At 37.7% G+C, this 20,959-nt stretch overlaps 1 protein-coding gene across 1 annotated transcript in view; it reads left to right on the top strand.

The window, feature by feature from the left end:
• Window positions 1–1,320: 1,320 nt before the first annotated feature.
• The window catches only part of LOC107602881 (UDP-glucuronic acid decarboxylase 1-like), a 70,269-nt gene continuing 50,630 nt past the window's right edge, over window positions 1,321–20,959 (top strand). The window contains exon 1 of the mRNA XM_016295491.1: window positions 1,321–2,024. Within this exon, the coding sequence (XP_016150977.1) occupies window positions 1,937–2,024 (88 nt within the window). The 5' untranslated portion in view covers window positions 1,321–1,936. The remainder of the gene's footprint in view (window positions 2,025–20,959) is intronic.

Below are 20,959 nucleotides of genomic sequence, written 5' to 3'. Positions count from 1 at the left end.
TGACCAGTCTGTGTATCCTCAAGTATTGCCATTAACTAAGATAAAGCACTTTGTAAAGCTCATCAGAGGAAGAAGATAGATATTTAGAGCAAAATGGGTCAAAAGTTTGGAATCAATTTTTAATGTTTAAGTCTTTTCTACTCACCTATTCTGAATTTATTTAAAACAGTAATTCAGTCACATGATCCTTCTGTATTTTCATCTATCTATCTATCTATCTATCTATCTATCTATCTATCTATCTATCTATCTATCTATCTATCTATCTATCTATCTGTCTGTCTGTCTGTCTGTCTGTCTGTCTGTCTGTCTGTCTGTCTGTCTGTATAACCCCCTAACTTACAAACATTTCCATAAATATACATAATTTAAATGCAGACAAGGCATCCACACGATAATGCTTTTTTTTGTAGACATAGAGACGCAAATAAAATCTTTAGCTCTTCTGTGGACAGTCTTCAGCTATTTTTTTATGTATGTATATATTTATTTAGAACACTCTGCAAATATCTGAATATTAATGGTTGCCTCTGAGCATTGGATGTTCTCAGCTGGTTGATTGTGACCCTCAAATCAGTTCCATGTCTGCTCTGATATTGTTCACGGACAGCAAGAAAAAAAAAGAAGCAAATTCTAAAGTCAAAGGCAAATAAAGGAGGTGTGTAAATTTGACCTGCCACTTGGAAATATGGTTAATACTAATTCATTTTTAGTCCAGTGTTTGGCTGGTAAATCATAGACATTTACAAACAATTGTGCATATTGTTGGGTCTGTACTGTTCATGGTAAATTCAATGCATGTCAGTATTTATTTTAAATATTTTTTGTACAATAGACATTTTGGCACATGTCTGACATGCCTGATCTAAAAACTATGTCCTGCAACAAAAGTTGCCATTTGAAAACTACAACACATTATGTAATGAATTAGCCTACCTTAATAGGGGAAATGTGTTGCAAAATAAGAATGCTTTATCGAAGGAAATCATTATGCTGTTTTCCTCTTAGGGCTGTACAAAGACCAATAAATAGCCAGATGAAGCAGAGGCGTATGAGTCAACGTGGAAAATCACTGCACTTTAACGTCGCTCCATACGTTATTCATGAATGGGCCGCTGTTCTCATGGTGAATAATTCTGTGCTTGATTACTCTCCTCTGACAACGCACAAGAAAATATACCGATAAAGCCTGTGCCTTTTTAAATTCACATATACCAACAATTGTAATATCAAAATGCTTACACGAGCTCGTCAGATAGTTTGCATCCATTTAAGCAGAAAACAAAAGAGCTTTAATTTCTTGCTATCGCGGCAGGATGCTTAATCGATAACAGAACGCATCGCTTATGTTATCCTGCTCTGAGTAACGTTATCTGATGTGAAGCCGCTTTATCGCGGAACTCTTGATTAATGACATTGGATCATCGATAAACCGTGATCCTTGGACTACACAGAGGATTTAAACAGACACCCGTGATACTGCGCCATATTCCAGTAGTTAAGTTAGTTAGCATCTCTAGCTGCAGCTCTACACTCACGACGCTAACGTTACACGGCTAACTGACCTCAGAGAAATAACTGCTAACGTTAACCAAAATGCCGTTTTACTTTCTTTAACCGATAAACTGGATTCACCCGGATGCTTGCTGAACACAAACACGCTGGACTATTTAAACGGTCAGATATTGTTTTGACGCAGAAATTGTTTTGAGAAGAAGTTAGCCTGGTTAGCTTTGGGCAGGCGCTTGAGTTACTTCACATACAGCAGCTGTTTATACAGAAACGTTCGTATTTCAGCGTATAATTCAGTTGTCGTGTATGTTTGGTTACTAGTGCAGTGTTGTGTCAGTAAGTAGCAGGCCTGAGTCTCACGCGAGCTGTACGAGTGTGTGATAGATGAGCGTGAGATGCAGTGGTGGTGAGGAAGAGCTGGAGGATGATGCGGATGAGCTGGATGATCACAGTCATTAACAGAAGAATGATGAAGATCCTGATCGCCCTCGCTCTCATCGCCTACATCGCCTGTGAGTATATGACACTGACTGACACATTCTGCCTAGCTGTCTGTCCTTCTGCTGGACTTTGTTTCTACGAGAATGTCAAACTTGGTTTTAACTAATGCAGTTTAGTAACATCTCAAAAACTTATAGATTTTATTAATGGAAGGTTATGGAAATGTATTTTCTCTCTCCTCTCTCACAAAAGTACAGTACTGTCAGTAGTGTAGTTCTACTATGGTATCAGATGATAATACCGTGGTGCCCCACTGTATGTATTAGGGCTGGGTTTTGTGAAGTGAGGTGTGGCCAAGTATGGTGACCCATGCTAGGAATTAGTGCTCTGCATTCACCCATCCAAAGTGCACACACACAGCAGTGAACACACACAAACCGTGAACACACACCTGGAGCAGTGGGCAGCCATTTATGCTGCGGCGCCCGGGGAGCAGTTGGGGGTTCGGTGCCTTGCTCAAAGGCACCTCAGTCGTGTTATTGCAGGTGGGAGAGAGTGCTGTACATTCACTCCCCCCACCTACAATCCCTGCCGGTACGAGACTCGAACCCACAACCTTTGGGTTATGAGTCCGACTCTCTAACCATTAGGCCACGACTTCCCACATTTTGACACCAATTTCACGATTCGATTCTCATTCACAAGCATTCGATTCGATTACCGATTCGATTCAATATCGATTATTTTGGATACATATCAGGTACAGTACATGCCAAATTTTCTCAAGGAAAAAAAAAATCTCTCAACTAATGCTGTAAAATATACATGAGAGTCAGTTGGTACTATACATTACTATAATATTGAAGGCTAAAATGAACTGATTTGTTAATTTCACTTAATGAAGTTTTTAAAATAAAGTTACAATTACATAATAATATTTTTACTTCAATTAGTTTTTTTTGGAAATATAAACATAATGGTGGCTGTCATAAAATCTTGATGGATTTATTCAAACATTATTTAAACATTGAAGAACAGTAACATTTATAATGAATATGTTATATGGTGCATATATTAAGCAAAATGCCCCTCTCTACAGCTTATTTTTCTAGCTGACTAACGAGTTTATGGTCTCCAAATATGTTTTTCTGAGGTAAATGTGACGTTACATTAATTATTTACAAGACATTATATTGACATCTTTGCGCGGCTGAAACACAGATTGAGCGATTACATGAGACAGGATACAGATTGTAAAGTTGTACTCTTTCTTTTAACTTACCTTCGGATGTTTAGTCATGTTTATTTTGTGCTGAAACTGGTATTAATGTGGAGGAGATGATCAGTTCACGTGTGCCTCGCACTGCCGCGTCTGTTGAACTGATTTTTCACATATTTTACATTATTACAACACCTCTCTCCCCAGTCTGGCATGAACGGCTGGAATAGTTCCTGTATCAAATGAAGGCCCGCCTTCTGAAATACGAAACGTGCTGTGATTGGTTAGCTGGGCCAGTGTGTGCTGTGATTGGCAGCACTCGGCGCCTGGTCGGGAAATGTCATGCCCCTTACCATAGCTGCCTGCGAGCTTCAGTGTAAATATTGCTTCAAAATCAAATCAATTTGAGTGCGATTTAAACCCGGATGATTGTAATCGCTCTAAGTTCGTCTGCCTTGGGAAAGCTAGCGTGTCTCCGACATAGTGATAACACTCGTTGCCTTCTCTAGTGCAGCTCAACAAGGTCTCGTCCCAGTCGTCGATATTTGTGATATCACAAATCTCGGAAAATATGCGTTGTAGTCCAAACGAGTCGTTCGTTGTAGTTTTTGAAAAGTGATTTCTGTTAAATAAAATATCTCCTTTTGAATTGGACTTTGAGCTTTGTAACTTTGCAGATCTTTTTTATGCTCTAACAGCAACATTACAGACTAACTAAAGTTGAAAAAGTGAAAAAGCATAATAGCACCCCTTTAACTGAAAACAGGCTAGACCAGTGGTTTTATTGTGGATGGTATTGCAGGGGGACCGCCAATTACTATTAAAATAAAAAATAATATTGTTAATATATGTAAACATTTCTAAGTCATAACATAATATCTTAATTTCATATACATAATTAAATTTAAAAAAAATATTAAACTGTTACTTTGCTTCCATTATTCCACTATTCGAGCTCGCTGATTGGTTTAAGAATAAACCGCCAATTCTAAAATATTTTTGCTGCATATGCTACAGAACAACAGATTCAAACATGGATAAATGGCTGTCAACAGGGTCACTGAAAAGAACAAATGCAGATGTTTCTCCATCTACAAGTAAGCCTGACACTGAAAAGACTCAAAATAAATCTAAAAGAAAATGTGTGGGAGCGGAGAACAAGCAGCTACCGCTCTGCGTTGTTTGCTCAGAAGTCTTATCAAATGAAGCTTTGAAACCGAGCAAACTACAACGACACTCGGAGACTAAACACAGTGAATATGTGTCCAATTGAATTTTTTGAGAACAAACTGAAAAAAACTATAGAAACTGTGTTCTCTGACAACGACAACATTAAAGCAGTGGAGGCATCTTATCGTGTAGCAAAGCTCATCGCAAAGGATGGAAAACCTAACACAATTGGTGAAAATTTGATTTTACCTGCCACGAAAGAAATGGTTGGCGTGATGTGTGGAGAAAAGGCCCGCAAGCAGTTAAATCTGATTTCACTTTCAGATAATACAGTTGAGAGAAGAATAAATGAAATGGCATAACTCAGAAGTTGGTTAAAAACATTCAATAGAGTCCCTTTTATGCCCTACAGTTGGATGAATCGACCGATAAAGCAAACCTTTCCAACCTCATTGCTCATGTGCGGGTATGTACATAACGGAGAATTACAAGAGGATTTCCTTTTCTGTAAGTCGCTGCCGAATCAATCAACTGCCGAAGTTAACTTTTTTCAGTGGGCCGCGGAAACATATGTGTTTGGTTGTGTGGGCCGTGAGTTGAAAAAGGTTGGGAACCACTGGGCTAGACTAATCGATTAGTGGGATTTAAGAGTCGCTATCGTTCCATAAAAATGAGAATCGATTAATATCGAGATATCAATATTTTTTACCCAGCCCTAGTATGTATTTACCATGGTGTTTTCATGTCACTTCAAAGTATACCACGGTACATGTCCAAAGTATCATGGTTTCTAAAGGTACATGCCCAAAGACCCATGGTTCTATCCTAAAATACCATGGTAGTACCATGCAGGGTTTCTACAGTCACAGAAAAACTAAGAAATATCAGGACATTTTTGTCATCTTCAGGCCATTAGAATTCATGGAATAATTAGCGTCCCTCTTTCATGAATGTTAATGTTCGAAAATTTTTGTTAAAATTATTTATTAAATTTATTTGAAAATGGCCTTTTGTGAGTGTTGTCTATGTCCATTGTTATTTTGGTATAATTAAGATACTATTATAGTTTTATTATTTTGAATTATTTTATTTTTATATTTTAAGTTTTTTTTTATTACATTTTAGTTAGTTTTATTAATTTTGCATATTTATAATGTTAATTATTAAAGTAAATTAATACCATTTTATTGATTTTAAACTGGAATAATCATTCAAATTAATTGGTCAAAAAATGTGAGAATCTGACCATGGCACTTTTGTGTTTTTTCTCTCTCTCTCTCTCTCTCTCTCTCTCTCTCTCTCTCTCTCTGTTTGACCCCCTGTGTCTGTGTTGGTAAATGTGCTGGCCAGGGGAAGTTTATAACATTTTAGCAGCTGTTACTGTTTTGGCAGTGTCATAATTACATGTTACTTGATTGTGCAACAGGCTTTACATAAGTGATATATCTGCAGCTGCTTTATGTTTGATATTCAAAATGTGACCCATTTACAGCTCATTCCTATTCTTTATCATTGAGGACATTGAACCCACTGTCTCTCTCTCTCTCTCTCTCTCTCTCTCTCTCTCTCTCTCTCTCTGTTTGACCCCCTGTGTCTGTGTTGGTAAATGTGCTGGCCAGGGGAAGTTTATAACATTTTAGCAGCTGTTACTGTTTTGGCAGTGTCATAATTACATGTTACTTGATTGTGCAACAGGCTTTACATAAGTGATATATCTGCAGCTGCTTTATGTTTGATATTCAAAATGTGACCCATTTACAGCTCATTCCTATTCTTTATCATTGAGGACATTGAACCCACTGAACCCATTTAGTCAAGCCCTTTAATTATATCTAAACTGTTTAGTTAATGTGTGTGCTGTTGTGTGCATCTCTCTAGCTCCCTGAGAGTGAGAGAGTGCTGCTGTTAACCTATTTTTGGAACTGTAATGTGAAATGGTCAACTTTGTGTTGTGACAGCTAGGCATGGGCCGGTATGAGATTTTGACGGTATGATAACCTTAAGCAAAAATATCACGGTTTCACGGTATTGTCGTTACAGCTCTAAAATGTGTTATCTGAATGAGATGCAGATTCACTCTCTGACAGCAGGAGGCGCTTCTGGTACAGCACATGCAGCGTTTCATTGGTTACAGCTGTAAACAAAGCAGCACTGCGCTGAAACACTGCTTTAATATGAATTATACAGAAACGAGATTAAAAGAAAATATCACGTAAACTTTTCTGAAGACAGAAACACATTCATATAAACCCCCAAATCAATATTGGAGGATTTTTTCCCAATAGTACATCATGAACATTGAGTGATCTGCCTGCTACAGTATTTTTCTCTTTTGCATCCGTCTTCAGCGTCTCTGGCCTGTGGCCTTCAGATTTTCACATAAATTACATTTTGGAAAACGATTGCATTGCAACGCAGTTTGTGCAAGTCCAAAACAGAGACGAGTTGCTTGCAATAAGACAAAAAATGACCCGGTTGCCGATCGCATAGGTTCCAGGGGAAGCCATCCTACACACACGTGACTGACAGCTCGCTCGCACCAACAGCTGGAGGAGGGGTCGTGTCAGTGTTGCCAGATTGGAAATGTCTAAGTATCGTACCAGAAGCTCAAAATTATCGTACACTAGTCAAATGTATAGAATACAGCTATTTATCTAAACCAGCAACCTTTTGACATGACCTGCAAATTACCTCAATAGATAACTAGGCGTACCGTGTTTACATTGGACGCGAGCAGTGCGACAAAATACTATAGAAACCATTATAATCAGTGACTGGATGCGACATGACACGACACATCCCCGACAGTAAACTGATGTCTTGTTCTATTTATGACGTATTAAAATGATTATTAACACTCACTTTGTCGCGTCCAGTGTAGACAGACTTTAGCTGTTAACTCCACATCTGAGCCGCTGTAATCGGAAGCCTGCATGTTGCCAGATGTTGAGGGGGTTCTTGCCGTCATGGACCGCAACATAGTGCTCATTGGCTTTAAAGCAGGGCACCCTCCTGCATTCTTAACACACTCTGAGGTAGTGCTGGGCGGTATACCGGTTCAGAACGCGACACTGTTTGAAAGGGGTCCCTTTTCACTGTTGCAACTGTGATATAAATTTTTGGTCATACCGCCCAGCACTACTCTGAGGTGTGCACGAGCGCATTTAAAGTGTCTGTAATGAGCCGATTTCGTGTATGAATATAGAAGCCCTATGACTACTACTATCATTTGAATTGTCATAAAATTATGAAATTATCGTACATTATGGGATTTTTTTTCATTATTAATCGTACAGAGGTCAAGATTATCGTACAATACGATAATTATCATACATCTGGCAACACTGGGTCGTGTTACTCTCTACACTGCACTCAACCTGAGTAGGGATGCACCGATATGAAAATTTTGGCCGATACCGATAACAGAAAAAATGAGCCGATATGGGCCGATACCGATATGGTGGCCGATATATCGTGCATCCCTAAACCTGAGGGATTCCTACACTTTCAGTCTTTGAGGAGACATGAAAAACAGCGCATACCGCAGGAACGGTATAACGGAAAATATTAGTGGTTTTGAAACTGTGACATTTTCAAATCGCGGTATACCTTGAAACCGGTAATCGGCCCATGCCTAGTGACCGCTCTAGGGCAAGAACAGATAAGCTTCCTTGTTTCACAACGCCAATATTAATGCATATTTCTATGACCTTAGTCTAGCAGACCCACAATTAGAAAAGGAATCTGACAGTCTTTAGTTGAGATTGGAACATTTCAGTGTGTGAAGAGATTTCTTTGTGAATTAATTCAGTTCTGATTAGAAAGAGCGTTGTGTCCATCATTGGCTTGAATAAATGTGTGATTGTGTTTTGCGATAACCAAAGAAGCCATGTTAATGCACCTGTAGCTCCTCTTTTGTCTGCTTACAAGACATACCACATGATTGTTTAATCATGAAAGATGAGAAGTTAGTTTGGCTAAATAGACAGGTATAGATCATCATTTTGTTTGATGTTTTATTTTGGGCTGCACGTTTTGGGGGGAAAAAATCTAAATGTGATTTCAACCCTCTACATTGCGAGTAAATCACTCGCATATGTGACTAAATCTTACTCTGGGCGACTAAACAATGTCTAACATTAGCCATTGGCTAATAAATTCTTAGATTTTACACGACAGTATGTGTGTGAGAGGCGTTCAACACAGATTTTCACTCGATAAACACACTTACTGAGCGCTTGAGTTTCTCTCTCCGTCAAGAGATCTGTACTATTTGGATGTGCTCAATGGATCATGTCATGTACTCAATGGATGCGCAGTATGTAGCACGCAGCGCACCTGTGTTTTGACGTACCGTAAACTAGTGTGAAGGCACACGACTCGCCGTCGCTTTACTGATAGTGCTGTGTTTCTCACACATGCAGAGAGAGAGAGCGAGAGTCTTGCATACCTCGCTGAATCGACTCGCTACATGTAAACCATATTCTTTGTATTTTCCTGTCAAAATAACAGAATTCATTTAGAATTATTCAGTTTTTAAGAACAAGCAGAATATATGCTGGTTTCTCGGCAGTGGGCGGAGCTAATGCACAAACAGCTCTCGTTGGCTGGCGCTCATCTATTCCCGTCCCTGTTTTGATTTCAGCAAATCAGTTCGAGCGAACGCTGACAACGTGATTAATATTCATGAACCCAGCAGATAATAGTAGTAGTAGTATCTTTTAATAATAATTACTATTACCTATGACCAACAATATCTTAAACACCACCACCAGTCCTAAGTTCAGTTAAAATGACAAATATGCATTCATTCATGGTTACCAAGTATTAGTTCTAATCACTAGTTCTATCATTAAATAGTGCTTAATTATCATAATATCATAATATAATGCTTGATTGGCTGAAGTTAAGAGTGCACATTCAGTTATTTAAGAAGCTGTTCCATTTTACAAAGATAAGCTGATTGGGTGGAATCATATGTGTGTGTGTACGTAACCATATTTTGGGGACAAATTTGTACCCAAAAGTGAGCAAAACCTGACAAAATCGTCAAAAACCTCAATTTGTGGATGTCCTCATTTGTAAAACTGTTATAAAAATAAAGTAAAAGCAGTTTTTTTTTTACTTTTGAAATTTAAAAAAATGCAGAAAGTTTTCTGTGAGGGGTAGGGGTGAGTTTAGGTTAAAAAGTGTATAACTATCTGTATATAAAAACAATAGAAGTCTATGTAATGTCCCCACTTAGATAGCCAAGTAAACGTGTGTGTAAAATAGTATATCAGTCTGGCGAGTAAACAAAAAAATGTACTAGCCAATGGTGATTATATTGCCAAGGTGTGCGTAGAGGGTTGGATTTGTCTTATAAAAATTGTGATTGCTATTCAAAAGTTATTAATAATTATTTAGTTATAAAATGAGTAGACAATTACTAAATAAATCTATTAGGTCTATTTAAAGTGTTATTGCTGCCTTTTGAAACCAACACAAGTAACACAAACTTGTAAACGCTGCCCCTCAACTATTAATAAAAAAGCTTAGATACTGAATCGCTACATTATATTCATCAGCAACAAGGGGGTTAAATCGCTGTTGAACTAAACTCACAGGTTCTTTGTAGAGAGACGCGCAGGAGCAGGTAGACTATTTCACACACGCAACTGTCACCTCTCTCTCTCTTGATCGATCGATCAAATAATTGATTCAAGTAGCTAAATGTTATAATTAATTATATTATCGCTAAACCACGATCATATATGAACATGGTTTAGCGCAGCTTGTCAGTGACCAACGGCTCTGTATAGTAAATGCTACTCTATGTGAAAGCACGCACGTGATGGAGATTTACCGCTGATTACAGAATCGGCTTTACTAACAAGATGCACATTAAATATCGCATGGGATTTATCTTGCAGCCCTACTGTGCATTACAATTATAGTCCTAATATTTATTGCACTATTGATAATTGCACTAACTAAATCATATCACGATTTTGGTTTTATTTTGATTAATAGTCGTGCAGTCCTATTTATGTTAATGTCAACCTTCTATGTTTTACAATTTTGGATATTTATACTGAAATGTATATTTAATAATGATAATAATGTGTATATAATGTGCTTTAGAATAGGGCTGCACGATTTGGGAAAATTTTCATATTGCGGTTATTGAGGTCAATATTGCGATATGCGATTGCGATTATAATAAATGGTATCGTGAGTCAACTTGATGGGTTTTTAAGGAAAATGCACACACAGATTAGTGATAATGCTAAAATGTGTATTTGTAAAACCAGAAATGTTTTCAAAATAAATTTTTACAAAATGAAAGAACATTTGCATTAATGTAAACTTATTTTCTCAAAAGTATAGCTAAATTAAATAAAACAATAAATAAAAACATACACATTTTCACAAAAATAAGATATTTTAAACGTTTTGTCCAAACAAACAGGGACATTTACGCAGGATGTAACACATACTCTGTAGAAACTCTTTTGAAAAGGAAACTGGATATAAAATCGTGGTTCACTCAATCAAACTCAAACCACTAAATCTTTTTTTTTTTTTTAATGACCAACTGGTACTTCCAAATCCTCTTTCTAAACAGTTAAACTTATCACATTAGAGGTTCTTTGCCAAAAAGACAAGCATATCCACTTTCTCTGGTTTCAGACAGGAGCGGTGATTCGACACAACATTACCACTAGTGCTAAAAGCTCTCTCTGATCCAGAGCTTGTTGCTTGTATGCCCAGATATTTCTGTGCTAGTTTGCATAGCCTAGGGAAGTTTACTTTGTGGAACTTCCACCATTTCAGTGGATCTTCTCCATGGTCTACACATGGCATGTAAATGTAAGCATTGAGTTCAGCGGCCACTGCTTCTCTAAACTGTGCCATGGAATCAAATGTGGATGACAGTGATGCTCTTGGTGCTGTGCATGTGGTTTCCTTGAAGAAACTGGCCAGAGTGTTCTTCTTGGCTTTAGCAGCAGGTGGACTTTCCACATCCATGCTATCATTCTCTATCACTGTAGTGCTTTGGGCTACAGACTGCTGGTGGTGAATTTCCTGAAACATATAAACAATACACGTTTTAGAAATTTGTCTTACCAGTTAAGTAAACTCTGTGGTTTCACTCACTATCAACTCAGAGATGACTCGTTCCTTTAAGGTCTGGGTCTCTTCTTCAGAGATCCTCAGGAACCTTGGGTCCAGGAAAGTGGTGAAGTTTAGCAAGTCCTGCGTGCCTTCATATTTGTTGTTGAGGTAGCTAAGAATTTTTGATTTCAGTGATTTGGTCAAGTCAGTGTCTGCTTCGTCTTCAGCCAGCACTGAGGTGTTCAGAAGATGCAGAGCAGGTTTCACACAAGATATGCTCACATAACGTTCACCCGATAAGGCATCTGTAAAGTCCTGGAGTGGGCTTAGTGCCTTGTTTACAGATTCCAAGACCTCCAGGTCCTGCCATGAAGGGAGTAGGTGTCGCACTTTGTGGTCTGTAGAGAGAACCTTGGACAACGAACGCACTTTGCTGCTCTATGTAAGGATATGTAAATGTGTTAATATTTTTATCAAATAATGTCACCACTCTAATGAATGATATTGGAGTAGTAGGCAAATAGCTATCGCAGATTTGTTCTTTACACTCATCCATCTCTTACAGAGTTATGTTTAATGCTAATTATTAGCCCTAAATTAAATAGGCCACTCCTAGTATCTTTTGTGGTACACAGAATTTTACATTGTATTTAAAATTATTTAATTAATAAATCGAGGGTACAACTGCCCCTAACCCCATAGTTAATTGCTCTTAAAAGTACAGTAGTTTAAAATATTTGCTGTAGTGTAATAATAAAATATGATTTCAATTTTACTTACCAATGGCCAAATGAAGTCTATGCCCAAAACACTGGATTCTAGTCCACTGATTAAGCTCCACCGCTTTAACAATGTTGGTGCCGTTGTCTGTTGTGATGGCGACCTGACGCTCCTCACAGAGGTCCCATGCAGCCAGTGCCTCTCTCAAGCCCAAGGCTATGTTCTCTCCTGTGTGGTCGTCGGGGAAATATGATGTTTGGAGGCAGCAGGTTTTCAATTCAAACTCCTCGTCGACAAAGTGCACAGTCAAGCTAATATACGGTTCACTTGTCCTGCTTGACCACAGGTCCGTAGTGGTTGAAAAGAACGTCACCGTAGCCATTTCCTTTTGAACTTCGTCATGGCGCAGAAAATAGGAAAACTGTTCTCAGAAAGTATGTGTTCTCAAGTCCACACACTTATTTATTTAATGTACCGTATTGACCCGAATATAAGACAATGTTTTTTTCTTGGAAATACATCTGAAAAAACACGGTCGTCTTATATTCAGGGTCTAGACTTTGACATGTCAATAATACACCCACAACAATAGGTGGCGCCAAATACGCATAAAACATGTGTGCTATGAAATACGTAATGTAATGCGTGTTGTAAAGATCGCGAGTAAAAACAAAAGAATAAGAAAACCTTACAGCTGCATGAGTCGTGACTGTCAAGTTAGCCTGATGGGACCAAACTCCCTTTTTGATTTTAAAAGGAAAGACAGTACCCAGATTTGACTACAGTAAGATTTAACTTCTACTGTTAATAAGATTTTGGTAGGCTACTATTAGAGGGCTAGCCTAAATGTCCTAATTCAGATGGGCTACCTGTTTTTTTTTTATGGTATATCGAAAAGTGTATATTTTTTTTAAATGTGATTGTTGGTACATTTGACCAGTTTTTACCATACTTTCAAAACAAAAATTAAAATAGGAAAAATATGCAATATGAAAATAATTGAAGACAAAATGTGTTTTACTGAGAAAAAACAAGATTTGGGTTTTAAAAAGCCTTTTTCCAAAAGGTACATCTGGAAAAAGGGGGGTCGTCTTATAATCAGGGTCGTCTTCTATTCGGGCCAATACGGTAATCGCAACATTTTGCCGTCATATAATCGCACAGGTTGACATCGCGATTGCGATACGATTAATCGTGCAGCACTGCTTTAGAATATTTTATAAGAGTTCAGAGTTCTGTAACTCCATTTGTAAGCTGTATTCTACATTGAAAGCACTATCTATCTTATGCACATGTCTCACTAGCCAATTTCCCTTGTAAGTCTCATTTACATTGTCACTGGAGAATCGGAGAGGGTCTCTGAGCGCTGGGTGCATTACCACCCGCAGCCTCTCCCTGCTGAGTTAATGGCTCTAAACACTGGAAATCAACTCCTGGGGCCAGTTGCATAAACTTAGCCCTCTATGTTAAGACAGTGACTTAAGAACTAGTCTGACCAACTAGCAGTTAGCCATTGGGTAATCTGTCTTATTTTTGGATTCAACTCAGACTAATCTACATTTTTATGTAACTGAATTAAAAAAATTATGACTATATACTAGGGCTGTGCGATTAATTGAAATTGTCATAAAATCGCGATTTGAGCTTGCGCAATTTCTAAATCACTTTATAGCACGATTTTCCGCGCCCCCGACCTCCTGCAGTATGCTATCCGAACCAATCAGAATGCAGCGCTCCTAAATGGAGCACAAGAACAGAACAGACTGGGCGGGCATACAAACGTAACGCCATGTTCACACACTCCGTCTGTGGTGCGTATTTTTTCCGCGCCCATGTTAACGGAACAGAGCGTTCACACTGCACGCGATTGCGGTCCGGCAGTGCGCTCCAGGAGCGGTGCATCTGCAGCAGTTATGCTGCGATCGTTTCCGCGCGGAGTCTATTTATGCTGTGCTGCACGCTCTGAATTAAAGTGACAGCGCATTATTCGCGGCAAAAATTAACATGGATTGACACGGAAATTTAGTAATTACACCATAAATGCATATAACTAAAGTCTACTGTTTCACAGTCAACACATGGCTTTTTGGCTAGATTTAAAACAAGGAAAAGTGCACTTTTAGATAAACAAGGCAATAATAGATGGCACTGGTCGTGGTAGTTAAAGTTATATTTATTGAGTTTAAACGTGAATATGTCTATGAAAGATTGTATTACTGTACTGCGATAAAAGAGAATCACAATGCTGAAAAAGCATTTTCAGAAACAACATTTGGATTTGAAATCAAAATAATGGATAAATGTTGTGTTTGTGGTAAACAGCCGCGGATCAGGAGCGGATTGCAAACGCGTCCTGTGTGAAAGCAAAATGAGTCTCTGCTGCTTCTGCACCACATACACATACTGTATACGCACTGCAGACGGAGTACGTGTGAACTTGGCGAAACAAATCTAGTTCAACATCTGAAGCAACGCCACAAAGAGCTCTATGACCAATGCATGGCAAAAAAAATGTCCTGCCATGTCTATTCTAGAGACATTGTTACACCTTTACTTAGTGATTATTTTGCCTTATGTCTGTTCTAGAGACATGTTACAGCTTTTTGATAAAGCTCTAATTGGTTTTCTTTTGGAAATATGTTTAAAATTCACACTGAATGCATTAATGACTGTATAGCATATCTGTGTGTGTCAAAATCGTGATTAAAATCGAAATCGCAAAATTTATCAAAGAAATTGCGATAGTTTTTTTTTTTGTTTATGTCGCACAGCCCTACTATATACTATGAATTAAAAAAATTTGCTGACTTACTTTTAAGACTAGTCTTAACCTTTTATGCAACCGGCCCCTGTTCTGTATAAAAATATCCAAGGCAGTCGATGGGCTCTCTTTGCTGTGACAGTGATTGCTGTCCAGTAAAATTATTATCGGTCATAAATTAGTAATTATGCATTGATCGCGCCTGCAGAACATTTATTCCTTCCCCCATGTATTAGCCTACGTATTATTGCTCTTTCACAAAAAGTGTAGAAAATGTGAAAAGGTATGCTGTCGGGGCCAGTTTATAATGGGTACCGGGCACCAGCATTTGTTTGCTTGCTGTCTGCATTCATTCATTCATTCACTCATTCACTCATCCATTCACTCATCCATTCACTCATTCATTCACTCACTCACCCACTCACTCACCCACTCACTAATATCAGTATTATTTGTTCATTAGATGCTCTTCTGTTGAAAAGACCTTTGTGAGAACCATAGACTGTATAAAAACATGGACGTAGTGTCTGTGACGTCACCCGTAGGTTCCTGAAGATAGTTTTTGAAGCTCAAAATTGGGTGGAGGCGGTCGTCGCCATCTTAGGCAGCGCGTCACCTCGCGTCACTCCCGGATAATCGAAGATGGGCAAAGAGGCGGGAGCTGGTTGTTGAAACCACGCCCACCTAGCTCGACGGTGGTGACAGCAGCGGCAATCCACCTGTCACTCAAGTGTCCACGCCCTTAATTATGCAGAACTTTAAGGCTTAATATAATTTAAACGGATGAGTTATAAAAAAATTCACCTCCCTCACAGTTGTCATGAAGGGCAAAATTAGCTATATAGACTAAAATAATTTTTTGAACCGGGCTGTAAACATGTTTTTTTCTGCTGTAAAGATAGGCATTTTAACATGGGGAGTCTATGGGATTGACTCCCTTTTGCAGCCAGCCTCTAGCGGCCAGTTGACGAATTACAGTTTAAGTCACTTCCTTGTTGGCTTCATGTGAGAGAGCGGGAGGTTGCCGCTCGGTGAGAACAGATACATTTGCAGACTATGCTGTGTGTAGAAGGCTATTCATCACACTGTCAGTGTGATGCTAATAGATGGAGCAGATTATTGAGAGATTATCCCTTTAATTTTGATCTCTGCTGGTGAGTCTTTCTTATTAAAGTGTGTCTTGATTGAAAAAGCAAGCAGTTCTTTATATGGGGGTTCATGAGGGAACTGCAGGGAGTTTGTGAGCTGATGAAAATCGGATGATTAAACAATATTTAAAAAATTATGTTTTATTGTCTGCATGCCATTTGACAATTAACTGACATCAGAGAAACATTAACATGCGAACATGTTGTTAAATTCTTAAAAATGACTTGTGGTACTTCAAGTAAGCATTTTAGGTCAAAGGGGTTCGACTGTCAAAAAAGGTTAGAAATCTCTGCCTTATAGCACTCAGTAAAAATAAATAAATAAATAAAATCTGTCCATGCACAAATGACTTTTCATAGTACATATTAAAAGTGTAAAGTTTTATTTATTTTAGTTTTAGTGACATATAACCCCAATGAGTTTGTCAATATTTGTACATTTTGGCATTATTGGGATTGGCTGACGTGGTCACTTGGCCGGAAAACAGATATTTTGCTTGTGTAACATTTCCAGTATTGACAGTTTTACCAATGGATAATACAATTAGTTAGGTAATTTTGTGCATACAAAGAAGTACTAATTTCAACAGTTTTATTTCTCTTTTGCTGTCATTAATTAAAATAAAAATGTATATATGTACAGTGGGGCAAATAAGTATTTGATACACTGCTGATTTTTCAAGTTTTCCCACTTACAAAGAATGGAGAGATCTGTAATTTTCATCGTAGGTACACCTCAACTGTGAGAGACAGAATCAAAAAAAAAAAAATCCAGAAAATCACATTGTATGATTTTTAAATAATTAATTTCCATTTTATTGCATGATGATTGGCCACTAATGATTTGCATGTAAATCCTGGGTAGGATTGATGTCTGACAGAGAAGGAGACCAGTTAGCATCTGAGGTTTCCAGTAGGCTTTATGGGGGTCAATGCTGTGAAGTGTTGGTTTATGTGTCTAAAGCCCCAGAGATGGAGATTAAAGCAGGAGATTACAGAGGATCAGTGAAAATCAATCGGCTAATGGTCAGTGCTCTGGCCGTCTCTTAGTCAGACAGACAGCATGAGTGTGCAACACCAGGACATGTAGCTTTAAACATTATTCTACACCACAGAACACAGTCACCAAAAGACCACAAAACTTTGTGTCTAAAAGCAAAGCCATAAAGGCACTAGACATAGGAATGTTTCTTGTGCTGTGCGCATAGATCTGGAGAGACATGAAAGAGACATCATGCGCCGCTATTTTTGGTAATGCTTGCACATTTTTCTCTTCTGACAATTTCCTCTTCACTAATGCAATCCATTCATCTCCTCCGTGCTAAATGAACACTGCTAACTGAACATTGCTATATTTAGCCCCTCCTTTGACTTCTAGAGTTTTCATTGACTTCGATAAAGACTATTTCAGCTGCCACTGGCCATATTGAAATTGCCACAAGAACCTGTAACCTAGTTTTCCTGCCTGTTAAGGAAAGCAGGTGATTTGATCTAGTTATAGAATAGCACTGGAGGCAATTCGTTTCAGAAACTGTTTGTTGTTAAAATTGCTTCAAGATTTTTTGTCCAATTGTTATAGAGATTTTTCCTGCATTTAGAGGATTTATGGAGATTTCCTAGTAAAATGTCTTTCTTCAGGTCACTCTAATTTAGCCTCTGTCATATTGTATATTGTAGCACTAGTACATTGTTTAATCTGAATGTAGCATAAGGAAGTTTTTTATCTTTTATCTCCTGTCATTCAGAGCATCAGATTTGCCCCTGAGGGCTGCAGATGGTTTCCTCTGGTCTAGGGCTGTCAAAATAGCTGAAAAACTAAATTCGAATTTTGTACTTAAATATTATCAAAATTCAAATTATATTCAAATTTAAAATGCATTATTTCAGTTAGGGTGAAGAAAAGCTTTTGGCTTCTTTCCTGAGGCCACAAGAGGGCGCATCATTCAAAGCATAAGATAACATGAATATCTACAAAAAAACATGCATAATGTTTAAAATAATGTTTATAAACCAATTATAATTAAGTTGCTTGAACAACTATAAACAAAACAGCATCATGTATGTATGCATAGTTTAATACAAAGGGTGGAAAGCCAATCACATTTTTCATTTAAAAACATGATGCAGTGGGATGGGGGAAAACATAACGTCTCGATATAAGTTAAACTTGCATTAATTTTACATGGCTTTCTAAACATGGCTCTTTTGTGCGAGACGCGAGTGCAACAGTAATAGATGTCCATCTAGAAAATGCGTGAATTATGCGTTCTGTGTGAACGGCTTGGTTTCAGTTTTGATGTAAACAAGATCTTCTCCGCATTGATGTTCTCTTTTTCCGCTTTATTTTTAATGAACAACGCAGCAGCGCCGCATCTAGTGGTTTCAACTGGATAGACTAACAAAAACGTTATAATGCAACGACACTTACATTGTCATCGCATCTTGTGCGCCGCTGATAAGGCTGACTCCTTAACGCACACCTAAAATTCGAATGCAACGTTTTTGCATTCGAATGTGGATTTTTATTTTAAATTCGACGAATATTCGAAATTAAAAAAAAAATTTTGACAGCCCTACTCTGGTCCTCTAACGTGATCATCTCTTTTTAGGAATATTCATTAAATCTTCTGTTTGACAGGAACTCAGTTGTCATTATGTTTATGCTGTGTGTGGTTTTCTTATGTGTCTTCTCAGTTTTTCTGGCTGATTAGATACGATTTGTAAATTTGCTGCAAGAAATGTTTGATTATTGTGTTAGATTTCTCTTTATAGCAAAACCAGTTTTGATGTATTGGTCTGATTTGGGTCACTATCCTCAGGTTGATAAACCTTTATTTAGATAATCTTTTGACTCCATGAGTAGTACTACTTTTTATGGTGACTGGGAGGGGACATGTTCGGTTCACTTAGTTTTGTCATGACCATGACATATTAACTTGTGGGAATGTGATTTATATCGGATGTTGTTACCTCGAGATGCTATGTTAAGGGAACGACGTCTATTTCTCATGGCCACAACTTCTTTTTCTCGTGGCCACGAGTTTAATGCGTAAATAATCCTGTGTGACCAAAGCAACCTGGGATTATCACAGCTGGATAAAACATTTTTATCCATCCCACATTTGTGTAAATCCGTTAACTGATTGTGTCTTTTTATTTAATATTTGTATATTAGTATTATTATTATTATTATTAGGGATGCACGTACTCGTTAAAATGCCTCGATACCAAACGCTGATACCACACAGCATGTGATAAGTGCCATATTCAGACAAAGACCGACAACAGACAGCAGAATGGAGTTATTAGAGATTAAGGATGTCTACGAAGTATATGTATGCAATGAATATAATGTTAAACATTCAGTATTAATGCCTGTATAGCTCATGTGCACGAGCTGATAAGCAAAGCACGCTGAGTGGATTGAGCGTGCGGCGGCGCAGATGCGCGAGCTTGTCGAGTGAATATGCCTTTCTCAAAGACATCACTGGAAAGCTTGTAGTTCGGTCGGATGTGTCAAAAACAAAGTAAGTAAAACAATACACAAGTTACTTAACGAGAGAGAGAGCGCTTTTGTTGTGTGATCTTTGATATTCACTCACTTAGCACACACATCATTTGGATTAAAACTAAATCGTAAAAATAAGACCATTTATAGGGGCATTCATTATAAACATCATTTATTTTCAACCTCAGGCATACACGACTTTCTGGCGAAAGTGAATCTAGCAGCCTGTGTGAAATGCGCTAGGCTGTACTACTGTCCTCTCATTCTGAATCAGTACAAATACCTGCACGCATTGCGTGTGTTTTGCTTGCTTGAGTGTTTCTGCATTATATGAGTGGCTTTGGAATATAAATCGCAGCACGTTTCAGATGGAAAAAAAACGCTATTTCTGAAAATATCACAGGAGATTTATAAGAGTGGTTCCCTGCATTATTACAGCAAAGCGCGTGATTACAGTACTAAGCCGCTGCAATGGAGCAGCTCTAATGCTATTAAATTAAAGATGATGTACCATAGAGCAAAAAAAGTGAAAGTAACAAAAACTTGTAAAATACATTTTAATGGGCATAATTAAGTGTGAAAATAGAAATAGAATTAACTCGAAAACCGAGTTGAAAAAAAAACTGAAGTTCAGGTTTGCATGAACCTGGATGACAGCATGTACAGGTTGTCATTAAGGCTAAAGGTTGCCCGACTAAGTATTGATAGTTCTGTAAATACTGTCAAACTGTCTGAATAATTTTTGTTTGATTGTAATCCATTACATACCTTTCTATCAAAGTTATCTAACATTATCGAGCTGAATTTGTTCTGACACAGTTAAACTCTGAGTTTTTGTCATATTTTATTACCATTTTCTAAACTATAGCGAATAAACTGTGATAATGTGAGAAATGTTGAAGGTGTCTGAATCATTTTGTATCTATTTGTTAAATGAAGTTAACCAACTGACATTATACATACTCTTTTGGTTTCTGTATATTTATTTATATATAAATATCGGTACTCAGTATCGGCAAGTACCAAAAAATAAAAGTATCGGTATCGGGCGAGTACTGGAAAAAGTGGTATCGGTGCATCCCTAATTATTATTATATAACTGTAGGCTAATATAATTATATTATAATAATATTATTATATTAACTGATTAGGGCTATTTTTTATTTATTGTTATATATGCTTATTTCCCCTTTCAATTCGTCTAGCGCTTTACTTAATTAACGCCATATTATCCTGTTCCCATGAGTTAAAGGGATAGTTCACCCAAAAATGAAAATTCTGTCATTATTTACTCAACCTCATGTCGTTCCAAACCGTAAGACCTCCGTTCATCTTTGGAACACAAATTAAGATATTTTTGAAGGAATCTGAGCGCTCTCTGA

Source organism: Sinocyclocheilus grahami, unplaced genomic scaffold (genome assembly GCF_001515645.1).
Source record: "Sinocyclocheilus grahami isolate Dianchi unplaced genomic scaffold, SAMN03320097.WGS_v1.1 scaffold337.1, whole genome shotgun sequence".
In the NCBI taxonomy this organism is placed as follows: domain Eukaryota; kingdom Metazoa; phylum Chordata; class Actinopteri; order Cypriniformes; family Cyprinidae; genus Sinocyclocheilus; species Sinocyclocheilus grahami.
Note: the sequence above shows the minus strand (reverse complement) of the source record. Positions and strands in the feature narration are given on the sequence as shown.